General features: G+C 34.0%; 2 protein-coding genes across 6 annotated transcripts in view; both read left to right on the forward strand.

The window, feature by feature from the left end:
- Positions 1-294: 294 nt before the first annotated feature.
- Positions 295-17,762, forward strand: LOC127159482 (GTPase IMAP family member 8-like). Of its 3 annotated transcripts, none has more exons than XR_007826455.1 (10): positions 295-371; positions 719-754; positions 906-941; positions 4,740-5,420; positions 6,115-6,783; positions 8,632-10,183; positions 11,842-15,164; positions 15,987-16,034; positions 16,743-16,839; positions 17,123-17,762. XR_007826455.1 is itself a non-coding variant. In XM_051102290.1 (6 exons), the coding sequence occupies exons 1-6, from the start codon at positions 356-358 to the stop codon at positions 9,837-9,839; spliced, it is 2,646 nt and encodes an 881-aa protein (XP_050958247.1). In that variant the 5' UTR covers positions 295-355; the 3' UTR covers positions 9,840-10,730. The 3 variants fall into 3 exon arrangements, 1 of the variants encoding a protein (XP_050958247.1); XR_007826456.1 differs by having other exon boundaries at positions 8,635-10,183; XM_051102290.1 differs by lacking the exons at positions 11,842-15,164; positions 15,987-16,034; positions 16,743-16,839; positions 17,123-17,762 and having other exon boundaries at positions 8,632-10,730.
- A 506-nt stretch (positions 17,763-18,268) lies between these two features.
- The window catches only part of LOC127159483 (GTPase IMAP family member 4-like), a 5,492-nt gene continuing 2,924 nt past the window's right edge, over positions 18,269-20,836 (forward strand). For 2 of the 3 annotated variants that reach the window (XM_051102291.1, XM_051102293.1), the window contains exons 1-3: positions 18,269-18,300; positions 18,807-18,840; positions 19,541-20,092. The gene's annotated coding sequence lies outside the window, so the exon portion shown is untranslated. The other variant, XM_051102292.1, reaches the window with a different exon arrangement.

Below are 20,836 nucleotides of genomic sequence, written 5' to 3' on the forward strand. Positions count from 1 at the left end.
TTATAAATCATGCAGAATGAGCTTTTTTGAGAAAGTAAAAGTTTGCACAGTCTCCTGTGATGGGTAGGTTTAGGTGTAGGGTTGGTGTAGGGCGATAGAAAATAGGGTTCGTACAGTATAAAAACCATTACGCCTATGGAATGTCCCCACAAAACATGTAAACGCAACATGTGTGTGTGTGTGTGTGTGCTTATATTTACTTGTGTATTGCTTTGTTATGTAATGCATTATTTAAGAATGTGGAGAAATACTGAAAGACCCGTCGGTGTGTTTTAATGCATCCACAGGGGGCGCAGCCAAGTCACGTGCTTCTGACATAATTTTGACTTTCGGTTCTGAGAACCTTTGGTGAAAAATGTCGTACGGTGCAAGTAAGTTTTGAAAAAAGCGAACCATGTATATTAGCATGCCAAACGTTTCTTTATTGATCCATTCGATTCTAAAGTTAACCAGATGTTTGTCTTAAATAATCGATAAAAAAACAGATGTTTGTCTATATAAGCAGTAACTGTAGGCCTATTTCAGTGGAGTTGTAAGCAGCCTACTTGAGTTTAGCATATAGACGCTAAAACAAAAACATGTACTCTCTGTTGTACTCTGTGTGTGTGTGTGTGTGTGTGTGTGTTTATTATCATTATTAAAACATAATTACACAGAATTCGTGTGTAGTTGTTAGCATTTATACCAGATTATTTTGTGTTGTTTTGATCTTTTTCAGACATTACACAGCTGAAAGTGAAAGGAAAAGAGAAACGTGAGTGTCCGATGCATAACCCAGCTATTGAGAGATTGTTTTTTACATTAAACATTTATATTTAAATCATATATAATTAAATATGAATAGTTGCAGCGATGTATCTCACCCAGATCCACTAACAATTGTGTTTGTGTTCTTGCTTTCGCAGAAGGCAGAAGAAGTCCAGATGGGGAACGACCCAACAGTATGTCAATTTAAATGATTTGACAGTAACAGCAAAGTGGGAAATTGTTTTATAGTTGTAATGAAATATGGGTGACTTTTACGATGATACATTTACGATGATAGTATGGAAGCCCGTTTCCCCAGGTAAAAAAAGAAATACACTTAAGTTGTACTAATATTGGTGCACTTTATTTTTAATTTTAATCATATTTTTATTATACTATACGTATAATAAATGAGTTTGGAGCAATTTTAAGTATGTGAATTGCCCTTTAACATATGCTTAAGATTCTTAAGTGCTCAACTCTAAGCTAATGCAGTATTTTAATATTTTAGTTGTGTTAAAATGGAACTTCAAGAGTCTTGAGTGTAATTTAATTGTACTTCTTCCTATTGCTTAAAATACACTTTTATACTCCTTGAGGTACAGTACAGTTACAGTAACAGAAATGCAGTACACTATTACTTTATGAAGTTATTCAACATTTTAATATGGTATATTAAAAAAGTACAAAAATAATGAAATTAAAATTACACATGTGCACACACTTTCAATTCTAGAAAACTTTAATGTACTTTACAACAATAAATCCTGTGTACATTACAAAAATAAATTCCTTGATGACATTTAAAATGTACAGCAGCATATATAAAATCTTGACCAAAATAATTAAAATAAAGATCAGTGAAATGATAACAGAAATACTTAAAACAATTTGTAGAAAATTTCTCTTATACTTGTATTACAGCTAACATAAGACCAGCGGCCATTGGCGGCCCAACGGTGGCAAGTCGGTGGCCCACCGGCGGATGCCGCCCGCGGTCCACCGGCGTTTTGCTCATCCCCCGACCTGGTTTATAATTACTTTTTGCTGGCAGCTCACGGTCGGTCCGCGGTTCATAATCAGTTCGATTCGCTACCCAAAATGTCATTGCACACACTAATGGATAAAAAACACTTAGGGGTGCGCGGGGCACAAACTTACGCGGGGTTAATTGTAACACACATGGTTTAAGTATTTATATGCTGGCATGACCAAATTTATAGTATTTACCAGTTGCCATAGCAACACTATATAGAGAAGAAAGTGCGCCAAAATTCAAAAGCCTTTTGAAGATATCGCTGAATATTTATTTTACCATAGTGAAAGTACATTTCTGGCTGAAGTAAATTTTTCATTTCAGTTTTTATTATTAATTTAAAATTAGACAAATATGCTACTATTTTAATCTCCAATCTGTTATTTATCCGTTTAGATAGTTTATTAATTGGTCACTGGATCTAGTAGATGACACTAACTAGTTTTAAAGTCCATTGCGCAGATGGGGAAAGTTGTAGCACTGCTGACCCGCTATTATTAAACTATGCTTTTCTATGACATTAGCAACGTAATTTTCACTATTTACTTTGATGTACTTTAAAAAGAAACCACAAGAATCAGGTGAATAAAGACTGACAATCCATGTTTAATGTTGAGAAATTATTATTTCAAGAAATGTAAAGCATTTTGGCTCGTGTGCCTCCTGTTCTATGAGAGCTGTGTTTGGAGGGAGGGGAGTGTTTTCTTTCCTTTCTTTTGAGGTAAATGGCGAAAAACGTATACACTGTAATTATGAAACAAAGCGACATATTTGTACTAGTCAAGTGTGAAATTAATGTGGATAAAAAATTATACTCTGAACCCCACGTGGGTTTACACAAACTGAAAAAAGTGCGCTCCCCTACAATCGCAAATGCAAAATTTATTTTCAGAGAACAGATTAAATATACAAATGCATTTACAGTATATTTATCAGATGGTTTTATCCAATGTGACTTTCAAATATAAGCATTCAATTAAATATCTTTGTACACAAAAGTCAATCACAAAATCAACCATGGTTTTATTACAATAACCAACCATGGTTGTAGTAAATCCACATAACCATGGTCTTACTAAGCGGCTGTATAGTGAAGAATGGGTTATTTGCTGGAACTGTTGTTTTGTTGTAACATATAACAAACAATATTGACAATATTGTGTTTAAAATGTAGGCTACATTTAAAATGTAAAATGTTTACTTAATATTAACTTTTTGTTTAACTGTTATATAAACAGTTTTCAAACTGTTATATAAACTGGTATTCAGAGAAAATTGCGTTCTTGCTCGTATTTTAAACGTGAAAAACAACTGGCACAGGGCATGTTTCTGAATCAAAGAGTTTCTTAAATCGTTCTCTATTTACAGTCTGTGTCAATATTTGTTCTTCATGCTATTAAGTGCTACAAATCTACTTTAAATATACATTGAACAGCAGCACGATTTGTAAAGCATACTTTGCGGGCATCCTATCATACGCTGCTGGTGTGGATGCAGTCAGGTTTGACAGATGAGGTAATTTGATATCATTTGACCGTTTAAGACTCTCCAATTTTCCTGTTTTATACTAAAAGCAGTATTTTGCTTGTTATTTTTTAATTTGCTCCGTTTTAATGTGGCTTTAAATTGGGGTAGAATTAAATGAATGGCAAAGCTCAGCATTTTGTTCGCGTACCCCCTCCGTCACCTCACGTACCCCACAGCAAATATCATCAAAATTTGCATAATATCATGGCAAATATAATCGAAAACATGTTTATGACTCAAGAGAACAAATTGTTAAGAAATAAATTCGATGTGAATCATTATATTTTGTTAACATTGTTAACATTCATGTCATCTGCTGCAGCTGCAGTGTTACCCGAAGCAGCAGCAGCCTCAGGGGCAGGCTTACGAAAACACTATAGTATAGTTTAAGTTCGCTCAGAAATCCTTGACCTTTCGTAGTGGGTATACGGCATATAGCTGCATCATGTAGACTACACCACTGGGAGAAATGCTTAATGTGAAGCACTGTGTTCTTATTTGAAGTGCATGGTCATCTGGAGGAAAGTATACAAAAAACATCTTTAAGATTATAATTTAGTATGGATACCAAGGTGCTTCAAAAAAGATAGCTATTAGATGCCAGCACACATCTTTCCAGGTGAAGTGTTCTTTAACAGAATTGGACGTGTGCTGTCCTAAAAACGGAAACGGACTTCAGTAGTTTAGCATTTACAACACTCTCTGTTGTACTGTAGGTGAACAGGATAAAAAAAAAACCCTAATAGTTATCACCTTACTTACCCAGTTGATTGATTTTTTTTATTTTTATTTTTATTTTTTATTATTATTATTATTATTATTATTATTTTTACAGTTTTTGGAGGAATAAAATGTTGTATAAAATCAAATAAATTATATATGAACAAATCCCTCTGTAAAAACCTTCAGGACATAGACAGGAATAAAAATGTAAAGTTTGGTGTGTGTAGGTGCTACTGAAGTGGAGATTTATGGCTCAGTTTAGGAGAAATAACTAATTTTGAGAAAATGGCCTTTAAAAATATGTATTGTAATTGAAATCTATTGACACAAATAGATAAAGTGCTATAAAAGAAACACTTAACAGTGTCTTCTGAATGTTTTTCTTTCCACTAATCTGAGAAAATAAAAATAGAAAATAAATATAAAAACACTTTCTGAAAAAAACAAAAAAGCCCAAAATCTCAAACTTGGCAGGTGCATGAAAATACAGCGTTTTTGCCTGCAGCGTCTCTCCTTAAAGCCTAATCATTAAATTATGATCTGGTTTACATTTTCTTTTCATGACAGCACAAAGTATCTCCACTTAATGTTTAACTTGCTTGTGTCTCGTGAGGAATTTTTAAATGCTGTTACTTATTATAGGGTGCATGTCTTTTGTGGTAGACATAAGTTGCTAATACTAAATGTCTGATATTACTCTTTGCAGTGAGGATTGTCCTGCTGGGAAAGAGTGTGTCAGATAGCAGTCGAGTGGGAAACGTCATATTAGGACGAGCAGCATTTGACAGTGAAGATCCTCCAGATGCTGTAGAGAGAGTTAGAGGAAGATTGAAGAACAGAAAAGTGGTCATCATCAACAGTCCTCAGCTGCTGCAGCCTCATCTGTCACTCCATCAGATCACACAGACAGTGAGAGAATGTGTGAATCTGTCTGATCCAGGACCTCATGTCTTCATACTCGTACTGCAGTATAATGACTTCACTGAGGACGAAAAATACAGAGTGAAAATTATCCTGAAAGAATTCAGTGAAGAGGCGATTAAACGTGCTATAGTGATCACAACTGATAAAGAAACACATGGTAAAGGGGCATCTGTGAATGAATTAATTCAACAGTTAACTGCAGAATGTGGAGGAGGACATCTGCAGTTTGATACTGAAATAGAGGAATGGCACTCTATAATATTGCAACGGTTAGAAAAGATACTTAAGGAAAATAATGAAGAATTTCTCAGTTGTGAGCAACATGATTATGCAGGAATTTCACAAGGAGCAGCAGAGGATGAAGAATGCAGCAGATCGTTGGGTTCAGAGAGAACAGAGGAGAAAGATTCTGATGCAGAGGATGATGGACAACACATAGACACCCATACAAAGAAGAAAAAAGGTTTTCTTCATGTTATGCTCTTAATGCAATCCTATTATACATTTGAATATTTAATATCCAAGTCATGGAATATTTAGCGGAATATATAACATGCATATAAAATCTGAGAGATCATTATTTGGACTTCAGTAGTAATGATAATGTGAAGGAAACTCTAATTATGATATTAAGTTTATTATGTGATTTAATATCTTTTCTACACACATCATCATCATCAGTTGCTGTGCTCTTATTGGGTTCTTCATTAGATGGCTGTCAATGCAGCACTCGTACTGCAGCAAAAATAAATAAATAAATAAAATAATAATAAAATAAACTGAGAACCTTAGACTTAAGAAAATAAAATACAGATATTTAACAAGTAAATTTCAAATTCAAATAAAATTGTAAGGAGTAAAAATTACTGTTTTTTTGCAAGTAATCAGTTTACTGCACTTGAGTAAAGTACAGATTCCCTCAAATAATACTTAAGTACAGTAATCGAGTAAAATTACTCAAGTATTTTACACCCCTGACTGTCATCCTGACTGATGTACAGTTAAAATAGTACGAGTTTGATAATCTGATCATTTTATAGAGATATCCAGGCCTAGTTCTAAGTTTTATTTTACATCTCTTTTGCTATAGTGTTATTCCTGCTTTTCTGCTGGTTTTCTAAATGTATGTTACAGAAAAATGTTTGTTGTTGTTTAAGGAGGCAGAACTATTCAGAGAAAACAGAAGCTGAACTTGGTGTTGTATGGAAGTGATGGAAAACTGAAATCCTCTGTATCAAAACTTTTAAGAGGAAAAAAGAAGTTATTACCTTCCTTACATCAGAAAGAGAACGAGTGTGTGAGGAAAGACAATGAGAATCATGGTCGTCTGATCAATCTGGTGGAGCTTCCAGCTCTTACTCGGCTCTCAGAGGAAGAAGTGGTTTGTCAAACTCATCTATCTGTGTCTCTCTGTCATCCTGGAGTTCATGTTTTCCTCCTCATTATTCCTGATGCTACACTGACTGATGAAGACAAAGCAGAAATGACGATGATCCAGAAGATATTCAGCTCAAGAATCAATAACCACCTCATGGTTCTCATATACCAAGAGAAGAATGCAATTAGTAAAATGATAAGTAAAAAAAGCACTCTACGTAATACTTCAGCTACTGAGACATGTCTTGAAACATTTGGAGGCCGATGTTTTGTTTTGGAGAACAGCTCACAGGTTCCAGATCTACTGCAGGAGGTGGAGAATATAGTAAAACAGAACAAAGGAAGTTGTTACACAACCTTTATGTATTTTCAGGCTCAAGTAGAACAGGAGAGAAAAAAATACAAAGCTGAAATAGAGGAATTGAAAAGATCTAAGATGAAGACTGCAGGTATGAATTCATAAAAATATGTTGGCATCATTGTTTTTCGTTATTAGAATTTAATAAATAATTTCAGTCTAATTTAGTTAATGTTAATGCTGTTAATGCTACACTGCATAGTTTAAACATTCACAACATGAAAATGCATAATTGCTACACCAGCCAGGTGGATGGTTAGCATATGAGACGCTGAAACTGCTGTTTCCTTTCTTATAATCATTACAAGTGTCTTTAGACAATGTGGATCTGTCAGTGCAATTCACAGTGACACAACTTGCACAGCTTGACACAATAGTGTATCGCAGTGGGCGACATTTGGGGGAAGGGGGGCAGTTGCTCCCCATATCGTTAGTCATGGAATCCTCGAAGTCTCACATAGCCAAACCTTCAGACTGACGAAGAAGGTCTGGGAACTTTGCCACAAAGTCAAGGATCAAGAGCCCAACTAAATCAAACGCTTATCTCCACAATGCTGACTTCAAACTTTATTTTTGTTATTTTTTTCTATAAAACATTAACATCTAAACCTCTTTTAATTCTCAATAAGAAATTTTGTATGAAAGAAATAAAATCAGACTGGTTCGTAATAAGTGAAGATGCTGAGATCTAGAGAGATTTGTTAGCATTTCATGTTCTGTTGCTACCAGTCACGTGACATTTAATTAATTAATTAATGAGTTAATTTTACAGTGAAGGTGTCTGATTGTAATAATTTAGGAAATACTTGTAAAATAACAGTGTTTGTCAACTTTTTTTAAAATAAGGAGATTTTACTTTCATTTTTGTTTATTTGCCAGCTGTTGCTGCTAGTCATTTGATCGTTTTTATAATTGAATGGTTTTGTTATTGTATTAATTTCAGATTTTTTTTTTTACATACATTTGTTTGTAATTTAAGAAAACAGAGAACATACTTTATAAAAATACACGCTGCAAAGGTTCAAGAATGACATCAACATATGCTGTATTCTCTCTCAAAATAACAGTGAGTGACAGTGAAAAAAAAAAAAAAAGCATATCTTGGTATTTTTTGGCTGAATTGCAATACAGTATATACCTTGGTACACTTGTATTTATTTAAAAAAATAAATTATTTCACATCCTGCACAGTGTTGTCAGAAGGCTCCTGACAGCAAAATAGAAATGACTTTCTAAGATTTACAGATGTAGAATATACCTGAAATGTAAGTCATACATCTCAAATGCATTAAACGGAGCACTAGCCTATCTGTCAGCAGCACATGAGTCTGCCAAAGCATCTGATGGGGCAACCTCTTTAAACAAGACATACTAACTATATCTTACGAGTTATTTTAAAGCCTTCAATATAAAGCTTTTAGGGCAAATTGGATTATGCACTTGCCCCAGAGCAGCTCACTCCGTGTCTTCTGCTATTTTTTAGATGCACTCGTTCACTGTATATCAGTACAACGGTACTACCTCATACCACATCGCTTGTAACGAATATATCAATATATCGTACAAAGTTGATATACCCACCCAGCCCTAATATAGTTCATGGACCAAAACAGTGTGTAAACTTTATTGAGATCGAGACATATCAACCAGTAATTTCGTTTCCAGTAACGGATGGTAGAAAGTTTAAGAATAAATGCACAACTTTTGCACAAAATTGTTTATTCCCGTGTCTCAAAGCTAGTCCACAATTTAGTAAACGTTGGCAAGCTGTTCTTGACTGTGCTGTATTTGATGTGTTTCAGTAGGGTACATCATTGTTTTGATCATTACATCCAAATTTTTTGTTGTTGTTGTTATTGTTGTATCAGATGAATATATTAATTTTGCTTCATTTGAAAAATTTCACTGTAATAACTGTCCCTCTTTTTTACTTTTTAAGCAGTTGGAGTAGATGATGGTGATCTAAGGATTGTGCTTCTGGGAAAGACAGGTTATGGGAAGAGTGCATCAGGAAACACAATACTGGGAAAAAAATATTTTAAAACATTATTTCAAGCATCCTCAGTGACCAGAGAGTGTCAGAAAGAAACATCTGAGTTCAACAGAAGACGTATAACTGTAATTGACACTCCAGGCCTGTTTGATACTGGAGTTGACAATGTTGAGACCAGGAAGGAGATTGTGAAGTGCGTCTCAATGGCGGCTCCTGGACCACATGTGTTTCTGCTGGTTATTGAACTGCGACGATTTACTCAAGAGGAAAAAGATGCTGTGAAGATGATCCAGGAGATGTTTGGCGATCAATCCGAAATGTACACCATTGTGCTTTTCACCAAAGGAGATCAACTTGGAGAAACAAAAATTGAAGATTTTATTGAAGGAGATGCTAGTTTAAAGAACATCACCCAACAGTTTGGTAATAGATACCATGTGTTCAATAACAAGGAGACTAAAGATCAGATGCAAGTTTCTGAGCTGCTGAAGAAAATTGACTCTTTGCTGACCGAAAATGGAGGGAGTTTCTACACCAATGAGATGTTCCAGCAGGTGGAGAAGAACATCAAAGAGGAACAAGAGAGAATCATGAAAGAGAAAGAAGAAGAGATCAATCGAAGAGAAGAAGAGCTGAAAGCCAAATATGAAGATGAAATAGAACAAATGAAGAAAGAAAATGAAAGAGAAAGACAAGAGAACCAGAATGAACTGAGAAAGAGAGAAGAAGATTTTAAAAAGAGAGAAGAAGAGATCAAGAAAGAAACAGATGTGAATGTACAAAAAGAGCTGCAGAGAAAACTGGAGGAGCAGCAGAAACTATTTGAAGAGGAGTATAAAAGAAAAGAAAAGGCTTTGGAGGAACAACAGCAGAAATTCATAAATCACTTGGAAAAAAAACATGAGGAAGAAAAACAAAAACTCCAGGAAAGAATTCAACATGAAACAAGACAACAAGCAGAACGTGAATATCTTAGAAAACTAGAGACAGAAGTGGCTAGAGCTTTAAAAGAAGCTGAAGAAAAATTACCATACAGATCAAAGCGAGCTCGTGACTGGGGTGACTATGTTCCTCTTGTTGGAGGAGTTTTTGGAGGAGCTATTGGTTCTGTAGAAGACATTGTACACTGGATTATCGAGTTACATAAAGATTAACCTCAAACTGAAGAAAGTCAAAATCAAACTGAAGGGTGAGTTCAGCATATTAAAATAAATGTGTGCTTAATGCCCGATTTCTGTTTGTAGTGTCATGGTTTTGTTGAAATTTGTGTATATAAATGTTACATTTTACTCTTTTTTTTTTATCTCTATTGCTTTACAAATTACAGAACTCTGACTCAGTGAAATCAGACCATTGAATCAACAACAATGAAAATTCAACAGTCAGTGTGCAGGATTAATTTTCAGTTGAAGATGATTTCCTCCTAATATGATGATGATGAAAAAAACAGAGACATAATACAGGATCAGAAAACATCTGCAGTTTATTCATAACAAATGTAAATATTACTAATATTTAGTTTTATGTAATTCAATCTATTTTATCAGGTTTTATCCGTTATATTTTTTCTCTCTGTATATGTAAAGCTATTAATTGTACTGTAGTTCACTTTCAACTGTAGTCTTTATTTACTAAGGTCCTCAAAAATATTCTGTAATCATTACTAAATCAAGAAAATATATGGAAGAAATAGTCTTTGTAATGAAAATATAAATGTGGTCATCAGTATGAGGGGAAATCCTTATGAAGAATATAGCTTTTAATCATTCAAAATGCAGTCTTGTATATTTTATACTATAGCATTAACACCTATTGTCAGTTATCTAAAAGTGTCACTGACTGACTGAAATTTTTTATTGTGCACATATTTTGACAAACTGTGTCAGAAAGTGACTAAGTTGCTGTCTGTAGTAGAGATGTGAAGAACTTGAGTACCATGGTAAATTTAGTAACACTTTAGAATAATGGTCTGTTGTTAACAAGTAACTATGCAGGAATTAATAGATTGTACTACATCAACACTGAACTTAACACTGTTAACTAATATGGAAATTGACGTCAAATACTGACGTCAACACGATTTTCATTCTCAACCAAAATGCAACGTCTGTCCGACGTCATGTCCAACGTCAACCTGACGTTATATAGACGCAATATTAATTTAATTAAGCAGTAAGTAATAGTAAATTTAAACTGTATTCCTTATTAGGTATTCAGTAATTACTAAATAAAAATATCCTCATTGAGAACTGCTTGCTAACTATGACCAATTAATAAAATATAACCAATTAATTATTATTTGCAACAGTAACATGTCTGAAAAGTAAAATATTGTCTTTTTTATTCTTAACATGGGTAATATAATGCCTTTTTCAGTCTTGCACCTCAAATGCGGATGCAGAAACTAATTTATGAATATTATATAATCCACAAATAATTTGGCTACAGGTTGAAATTGTCATTACTCTTACAAAATTATGTATGTTCTCTGTTTTTTTCAAACTTAAACACAGACTAATAATAATAATGATATAATTTGTTTTAAAATTTAAATAACAGATAAGCTCATCACTAAATAAATTCACTACTATGAATTCAGTATCAGTTCAATATGTCTCTGACTCTAAAAGACTTACAGTGTAAAATCCAATAGTTTACCTTACTTAGATATAATTATAGATATAGTTATCTTTACTTAGTTGCTATACTTACTAGGTTTTAGCAAGTTACAGCTGTTTTCAAGGCAAGTAAAAAATTTCCCTACTACTTTGAGTGATGCTTACTTAAAATATTCAAGTAGCCACAAAGGAACCAATGACATTAATAAACCAGTGAGAGGCAGCAGTGCACTAAATGTTGCTAATGTGCAATATAACAACAGAAGAAGAAGAAAAGAAAAGTTTATCTGTTAATCTGCAGTTATTTTTCACTAGTTACATTCACTCATTTCCCAAAGTCATCTTAAATGTTGATTTAATAAAACTGAAATATTTGAGAGAACATCACATAAGCTGCATCATAAACTGATATTGTTTGTGTTTTTTTTGTGTTTTATTTATTTTTTATTTATTTTTACTTACCTTTATAGTGATTAATGTTCCCTTTGGTTGAGTATTTGGAACTTTATCTCATTATATTTTTTTCCTATTGATGCAGCAATGCAGCATTCAAAAGAAGGAAAGTAATAAGTGGATTACTTTCAGGATGTATCCTTCTAATTAAACTAAATCATTTGCTAATGTTTTTTTTTATATTTATAAATGATCTTTTACAATTTCATTGTTCTTCATAAACACCTTGAGAAACTGTGTTGAGACAATTCTTTAATGTTTGTGATAAAATGCTGAAGTCACAGACAGACTTCAACATTGAGCACACGAATCACAACAATGGTAACAATCCACTTTTATTTAATTTTATTATTTGTGACAATAACCATTTTATTATTTATATATAATATATTATTATATAGTTATTATATAACTACTGACACAAAACAGTAAATAAAATTAGCAAATAAAAACAACAACAGTAAAACAAAGCAATTGCATAATTTATTCACACTGCAATGCACTCTGGGAGTGAGTGAGTAGCTATAGTAAGTCAAGAGTAAACCTAAAGTAAAGGATCAAGTACCCCCTACAGTTCTTTTTTAGTTACTAGAACTCCCGTGTAAGTAAACTATAGTAACTAAGCATTTGTCAGTACAATATACTATTCGTATTTCACTTTACTGTGCATGATCGGTTTGCATGTTTTTTTTTAAGTAAGCCCAACTAATTAGATTTATATTGTTAGTATAAATCACTAATTTATACTAATTACTAATTACTCAAATGTTACCTTGTGAGCCCGCTTTAGTATTAGTGAGGGGTTAAGTTGTTTCCTGTAGGCTGACAAGGTATACCTGCTGAAGTAATTAATGAGGGGTTGACATAAATTTCACAAGTAATTTTTAGACATGTATACTGTTATTAATTGATCATAGCTATCAAGTAGGTTTCAGTGAGGATATTTTTATGTAGAAATTATTTCATATATAATAAGAAACTACCTTTGTCCTAAATGTACTATTACTTACTGTTTAGTTAATCTTGCTTCCATATGAGTTAATAGTATTAAGTTCAGTGTTAATGTAGTGCTACTTACTTCACTACTTCCCAGATAGTTACTTGTTAACAGCGGTGCATTTTTCTAAAAGAGCTGTAGTTAAGTTGTCACGATATCTGAGAGAGGACTCAAAACACAGAATAAGTGTTAACACATTTATTGACAAAAACAGGAGACCAGAGATGGTGGGAGGGATGGTGAACACAGTTCAAACGGTAGGTAAAGATGCAGCACAGGGGCAAGCAGGCTGAGGAAGGGCGGCCTCTGAATCCAGCCCAGGATGGCAGATAAAGGGGAGCAGTCCAGGTGCTCAGCCTGTAAGACAGGACAGGACAAGGCATAACAAACAGATGGGTAGGGAGTTCTTGGTAAGACAAAAGTTAATCAGACAAACTAGCAACACCGCTAAGTTGAACAACAAACTGGCAAAACAAGAGGGAACAGGAGAACAATATAAAGGAGAACATGAACAGGTGAGAATCCTCAGACAAACAAGGGCTAAACAAGGGGGCATGGCAGTGGGTAACAAGGAGGCAGGATGAGGGAAGCACATGGCAAACACAAACAAAGACAAAGCCATGTGCTCAAACACAACACAAACAAAGAAACATTGAACAAAGACAAAACAGAAAAGACTGTCAGGGGTGATCCCTGACATAAGTGGCATATATATGGTTATGTATATGACTGACTTTCTTCAGATGAACACAAAGTGTTTTAGAAAAAATAAGCCATCTGTCTGCATATAATGCAAGTGTGCAGTGTAAGGTAGATCTTCAAGAACCCAACTGAGTTCTCAGGAATCTACTAGTGTCTGTGATAAGGCCAAAACAAAAATGATGGCTCACCCACAGTAGCATGTTTAACTTGTATTCTCTGTTTCAGTGTGTTTTTTGATTATATCAGGTTTGTCCTATTGTATGACCTAGTTTTCCCTCTCGTTAATTATCTTATCAGCCCTTGTGTTTAAAAACCTTTTGTTTAAAAAAGTTCTGCCTTTGCTCTCTGTCCATTCTCATCAATGTATCACCAATGCATTTGTGTTATCACCAGTGTGTTTGTTTATTACGTTACTCTTCATATTCTTCGTCTTTGTGAGTGTTTATACAGGTTATGTGACACTATGTTAGTGCTAATGTGGGATTTATTAAAATAAAATGCAGAAATGTAACAAGTACTTTTCAAATTCAAATAAAATTGTAAGGAGTAAAAAGTACTGTTTTTTTCCCTCAGAAATGCAATCAAGGAAAAGTGCAAATAGACAGTTTAAATTAAGGTTCAAGGTAAAGAAAGTATGTTCAACTGAAATTTTTAAATTGCAATTAACATTTTGTAATAGTGTTTTTTTTTTAAATTATTATTATAATTAGATCATCTGACAGAAAAAAAAGATCAGCCACAAAATGAGATGAAACAGAATAAAACTTTTTTAAAGCTACTCACAAAAAGGATGTTAATTAACCCTTTAACTGTCACCCCCCATTTTTTTTAAGTTATAGAAGTTTAAATTTACTAAAAAGAAAATACACTATACCATTTTTATTTTATTTTATATAAAATACATATTTTACATAACAGGTTTTATCCTAAATTTGGTATCAAATTGAGGCCTTATGTCTAAATAAGTTATGTTCCAAATTTGAAGTTGATATGAAAAAATTGAGGTTCCTGTAAAAGTTTGTTTGGGGCGTAATACCACAAACAGCCACCGGATGCCATACAAACGCTATAGAATTTTTTTAAATGCATTTTTCTGTCACAAACGTCTAAATTTCTCTGTCAATTTAACTTCTATCGCAAAATACCCACCAAATATCAAATCCTGAGACTCAGACCTTTCCAATGACTTTTTATAATCTTGTTTGTCAAGATTATAAAAAGTTTGGATTCTAAAAGACCATAAGCATTTTGTAATATGACACTTGATACCGCTGCTAAGGGGGAGGAGACCGCCAAAAGATTTTACAGTACCATTTCCATTTCATATTTTATATGGCTTTCATAGGATGATTCTTGGGCTTCTAAGCTTTCAAATGATATATAATTTGTGATGATTACTAAAATATTTGATAGAGAAAAAGGACAACGTAAAAAAGAGCGCCAAGCGTCCCACAGGTGGGACGGTGACAGTTAAAGGTTAATAACACATTTTTTGTGTTATGGCTATTTTAACACATTTTGTGTAATTTTAAGTTGATCATGTGTAAAAGAGAGAGAGAGAGAGAGAAAGAGAGAAACAACACAGTGTGTCCAACACAACATGTGTTAACTATCATCCAATCACATTGCTGCTACGTCACTCCGCAAGTCATTAAGCAAGTTCGCGCCTCTTTCTCCATCGGTGGGTGACTTGGATGCACATATGTTAGGTATGTGGATTTATTATTTTTAATTATTAGAAACTATCATATATATTTTTAATGTGATTTTTTTAGACGGTCAAATGTGCGTTTAGTTAGCGCCCTCCAGTCGTGCGTACGGGTATTTTCGGTAGTCACGAGAGGCGGTGTTGAACAGGGCGAAAACGGCGTCAGATAGTTAATGCTTCACAAATTATTATTTCTTTACATTTTGGTAAGTTTGTTCCTCACTTTCTGGAGAGAACTTATTTTTGTAAGGAGTTTTATGTTTTTCTTTGCTTGATTTGTTGCCAATTATATGACGTCCGATAAAACGCTGCGGTCATGGCGTTAATGAGTTTGACAAAGCGATAACTCTTATCACTTTCACTGCTATCCGTCGCCTTTCTTTCATTAAACAACATAATGTATTGATGTCTTGTTAAATGTCTTTAAATAATAATATGATTTATTACTGTAACGTTTAAAATTTGATTGCCTTTTTTTTGTGTCATTTTGTGTACATAATTGACACAAAATGTGTTGTCCTTAACTAGACACACGGGTGTGTTAAAGAACAACACAGGCTGTGTTGTTTTCATGACATACTTTAAGAGTATCGCCGATTCCGGTGGAAAATAGTGTAGAAAGATAGTGACCATTAATTTCAATCAATAAGAAATGAATAGTATAGCTTTTGCGACTTTATTCTCGTCTTTGTAGTTATTTGTGGCAGTTTTAGCGTTAATGTAATGGAAAATTTTGAGAGAGCATTATTGTAATATGATACAAATCGAGTTATACAAGTTATATATTTGACCATGTTTTAACAGATTTTTTTTTTTTTGGAAGGTTGCACCAAAGAACATACGAGAAGCTGGTCCAAGTAGTCAACAGAAGGTTTGTATATATAACTGAGTGCTGAAATAACAGCACTCGTTTCAGTATTTGTATCACTCTGTTTGACTTTGTTTTTCCATTCCAGAGAGTCTGTTAGTTTGTACACTTGTACATCTGTATGTTTGGCCAGTAGATGGTGATAAATGATTGTCTTTATGAGTGAGAGAATCATTCAACCAGTTTATTTAAAATTTCTGATTCATTCTGGAACAATATACATGACTGACTTTGAGCAACTGAATCATTAACTCCACTGTTTAGAACTACTTTTACTTTTTATATTTCCAGCATCAATGTAATAGAATTGACGTAGACACCCTGCGAGCACTAATTAAAAGCAAAGGTCCAAGTATATTGAAGGATTATGAAGCTTCAGGAATGCTTTCAGAGACATCAAGAAAATTTCTCGTCAAGATAGGAGTCAGTGCATTGGTGGAACAAAGTGGATTGTACATTTTTACAGTTGATAAATTTAACTAAAACAACTCTGAATACAACAGTGTATAAAGATGATAAATTCTTTGAATACACACTGATTACTTTTAATAATTTGAACATAATTATGAAAAAAACTTGTGAAACAAACTGCTAATCACCAGTAGAGAAAATTGACTGAATTTTATTTGTGTATTTTGTTTTTGATGTGTTATATACAAGTTTAATTGAATTGGGTAATTCTTCTATGTTTTCTTTTTGTTTTGCTTATAGTTACCCTTGTAATGATGAGAAACAGATGTTGGCAGAAAGTGTGGTAACACTGTTTCCTTCTCTGAAGATCAAGATGGAAGAAGAGAATGAAGGATTTGTAAGTTGTACTTAAACACACAAAGCTCACTTGTAACAAATGCAAATTGGAATAGTAACTGTGGTATGTTAATTGGTTAACAGGTTACACAACAACTGAAAATTGTGTAAAATTGTAGTGTAAAATTGAGAAAATTTAGGTTTTTTTTAATATAATTAATTACCAATATAAATTTTACAATAACACTAAAAGTACATCCATTCTGCTGTTTGCTCATCACACATGATGGGTTCTTAAGAAATTAAAACAAAATTACAATTGTTATACTTCCCCTATCATACAGGAACATTTCTATGACCCAGTCTCCCACAGTGGATTTATTGAGATGAGACTTAGAAATCTACGGAGGAAACTTCATGATGATCAGCGTCGCTACCAGCGCAAACGTAGTCGAATCAGTGCTTCCTCTGGAGTGTCTATTACTTTGGATATAACTGCTGAAGGGGAGGAAGACTCCACTCAGGAGTGGACGACTGTGATCAAAAGGATGAAACCATCTCCAGAAAACCTCAATACCATCAAATTGGGCATGGAGAAAACATACAGTATTCGCAGGTTATGGATTGCAAACACGTCCCCACAGTGCAAGAGATTTTTGAACAGTATCATCAATTTGTAGACATGCCATACTTGGTAAAGGACATACTGTGTTTTGCATGTTTTTTGTTTTTGTTTTTAAGGTATGAAAGACTTTGGCTATGAACTTGACACATGTAGCACTGTTCTCGTTTCTCACTCTGTTAATGCATTCGGTCAGACTTTTCAAACTGGTTGTGTAATTGCTTTAAACCGTGCTGCTGATGTAAAACCACTTCACATGATTTCTAACAAAGAAAACCTTTTTGTAAATCCAAGATATAAAATTGTTTAAAAATGTCTTTATGAAATTCAAATGACATGTGAATATTGCCTTTGTGAAAATTCAGAAGTGAAGTTTTAATAAATATGTATATATTTGAAAGAAAAAAGTTTTTGTATTGCATTCATTGTAACTGGTAAAAAATAGCACATCTATGACACAAATTGTGTTATTAATGACACATTAGTGTGTTAAATATTTTAACACACTGATTGTGTAAAGAGGAATAACACACTGGTTGAGTTAAAAGTAACACAAAATGTGTTGTCCTTAACTAGACACACAGGTGTGTTAAGATATAACACAGGTTGTGTTGTTTTATGAAGTAAGGTGTTTTGGATAATGAGTGGGAGAGAAACAACCTATATTATATTATAGTTATACCTATAAATTGCTTTCCATCGTTTTGGTGTTTGTGTCTGTGTTGTACTTGTTTATGCATATAATAACATTATTAGTAAACAGGAGAAAATATGTGGAGATGCTTTTAAGCCTCCACAGGGGGCGTGTGTGAGTTGTATACGTATAGTTGCGTCATCAGTCAAACATTTACTTTTGGTTTCACCTTCATGGTGTTGGTGATAAAATGGCGAACAGCTTTGGTAAGATTTGAGTTTAAACTATATATGTGTACTAGCATGTTAGCATTTTCCTTAATCTTTTATAAGAATCTAATCCTACGAACCTCTCAATTATTAAAATGCGTATTAGTATAGGCTGCTTAAAATTTAAATATAGATAGGCCTAGAGAAGGCAAACGACGTGCTGTAAAATAGTAATTTGATAGAAATGAAAATACCTTATGTTTTCCTTAGGATAAAATCTGTAGCATGTTTTAGGTCCTCTGTTTTAATCATGCTGTTATCCGCCTGTTACTCTGTGTTGTTGATTTTATTATTATTATTATTATTATTATTATTTATATATATATTTTTTGGTCTATGTGAGCCACGTTGTGAATTTTAATCACACTATTAATGCTACACAATAGCTTAGTGTTTTTTGGGTATGAACATTCACTACTAGGTACTTAAATCTCTTGGACAAAATAATCCTTATATCTACAAAAATCTCTTTAAAATCCCTTGCAAACACCCACAGTCTGCAGGACATAAAAGAAGAGGCAGCCTACTGTAAGACAGGTACTGTAAGACTGTAAGAAAAAAAGCCTTTATTCTAAGACAGGGATACATTTTAAAAAGTGTCTTTTTAATATATAGCCCTGTCTTAGAATAAAGTTTTTTTACTTGGCTTATTTTGTGAGTGCCTGGATGTGGCTTTTTTTGTGTGTGTGTGTGTGTGTGTGTGTGTGTGTGTGTTTTGCAGTGGGATCCACTGTTCATTTTTGATATTTTGTTCCCTCTCTGGAGCACCCATAGTTTTGCCTGAGATTACCTGATGCGCCGCTGGTCAAGATTTTTTTCTTTGATTACTACTATTTTACCTATTCGTCACAAGTTTGCCTGCCCATCCAGTCCTGATGGTTAATGGTAAACAAACTTGGCTTCCTGTCCTCGATAGAGTCTTGAACTCAAGGCTCAGCTTGTGCTCACCTACACTTTTGGCAGAAGTCAAGTGTACTTGTGAAATTCACTTTGAGGGTGGCACTCTTAATGCACATATTAGATTATCTTATGTAGTAGGCTATTCATTGGTTTGATTATTGATGTAGAAAATTACAATTTTTGAAGGACTCAGCTTTAACACAGTTTCTTTACCCATCAATCTCAACCAAGTGTTTGGACTGAAAAAAATCTAATGCAATATTTTGGCCAGTGTGGCCAAATTCAAATGTGTTTCCTATTTCTGCATTACAGAGAGTATGTGCTTTGTGTGTTTCAGTGAGCGATCAAATTATTTTGAGGATTGTTCTTCTGGGGAAGAGTGTGTCAGAAAACAGTCAAGTGGGAAACTTCATATTAGGACGGGCAGCGTTTGACAGTGAAGCTCCTCCAAATGTCGTAGAGAGAGTCGGAGGAAGACTGAAGAACAGACATGTGATCATCATCAACAGTCCTCAGCTGCTCCAGACAAACATCTCAGATCATCAGATCACACAGACAGTGAGAGAGTGTGTGTATCTTTCTGATCCAGGACCTCACGTGATCGTTCTGCTCCTCAAACATGAGCAGTGTTCAACAGAAGATCAAGAGTGTGTGGAGAAAGTGCTGCAATCTCTATCTAAGCAGACTTTTCAACACACCATGGTGCTCAGCACACAAGAGCCCACTGAAACTAATGAAATCCTACAGAAAATCATTCAGAAATGCTGCAACAGACACTTCAGTCTTCAGAGAAGCAGATCTCCTGATCATCTTCTGCAGATGTTTGAGGACATTGTGCAAATGAATGATGGACACCACCTGGTTTGTGAGCAACAGGCCACAGAAAGAAGTGAGTTTAACAAGATTTCACTATTTTTTTAGTAGGTGGCTGCAGATCCATGAATCATTGGCTCACTTGATTTATTAAAAAAATTCTGATTCATTCAGTAATGAAACACTGTGTATTGCTTGGCTATGCGCAGCAATTTGGTTGTGGTTGAAACAGAGTAAAATAGACAATATTGACAACATTTTGTCTAAAATGTAAATTAGTAACATAGTATATTTGGCAAAACAGCACACTTGTCAGTCTTGTTAGTTTTGTGACATATTTGTTGATAATATTTGACCCAGTCAGAAATATTGGGCAACTGTTTACTGTTTTCAACTCGACACAATGTAACACTTCTATTTCAAACAGAATGACTGATTAGAATGGGTTTCTTCGAGGCAACGTGGCATTCACATTCTCTGTAGATATGGTGTTACCCAAAGTTACCCAAAAATCTGAGATCTGTCATCATTTACTCTCGTTCATCTCAAGTTTCCTTCTTCCGTGAAACACAAAAGAACAGGGAGTTCAACAGAGTAATCCTCCCCAAAAGACAAATATCTACAATGGAGTATATCACTACAGTGGTTGTAACATTTATATATATGCATTTAGCAAAAGCTTTTATCCAAAAGCTTTTATTATGACTTACAAAAGAGGAACAAAGCAACTCATCCAGAGCCAGCTATCACTGTAGTATACAATGATAGATTTATTAGATTAGTTTGGGGTTTCTTAAGATTTTTATTGTCATAACTGTTT

The sequence above is a fragment of the Labeo rohita genome, unplaced genomic scaffold (assembly GCF_022985175.1).
Source record: "Labeo rohita strain BAU-BD-2019 unplaced genomic scaffold, IGBB_LRoh.1.0 scaffold_220, whole genome shotgun sequence".
Classification (NCBI taxonomy): domain Eukaryota; kingdom Metazoa; phylum Chordata; class Actinopteri; order Cypriniformes; family Cyprinidae; genus Labeo; species Labeo rohita.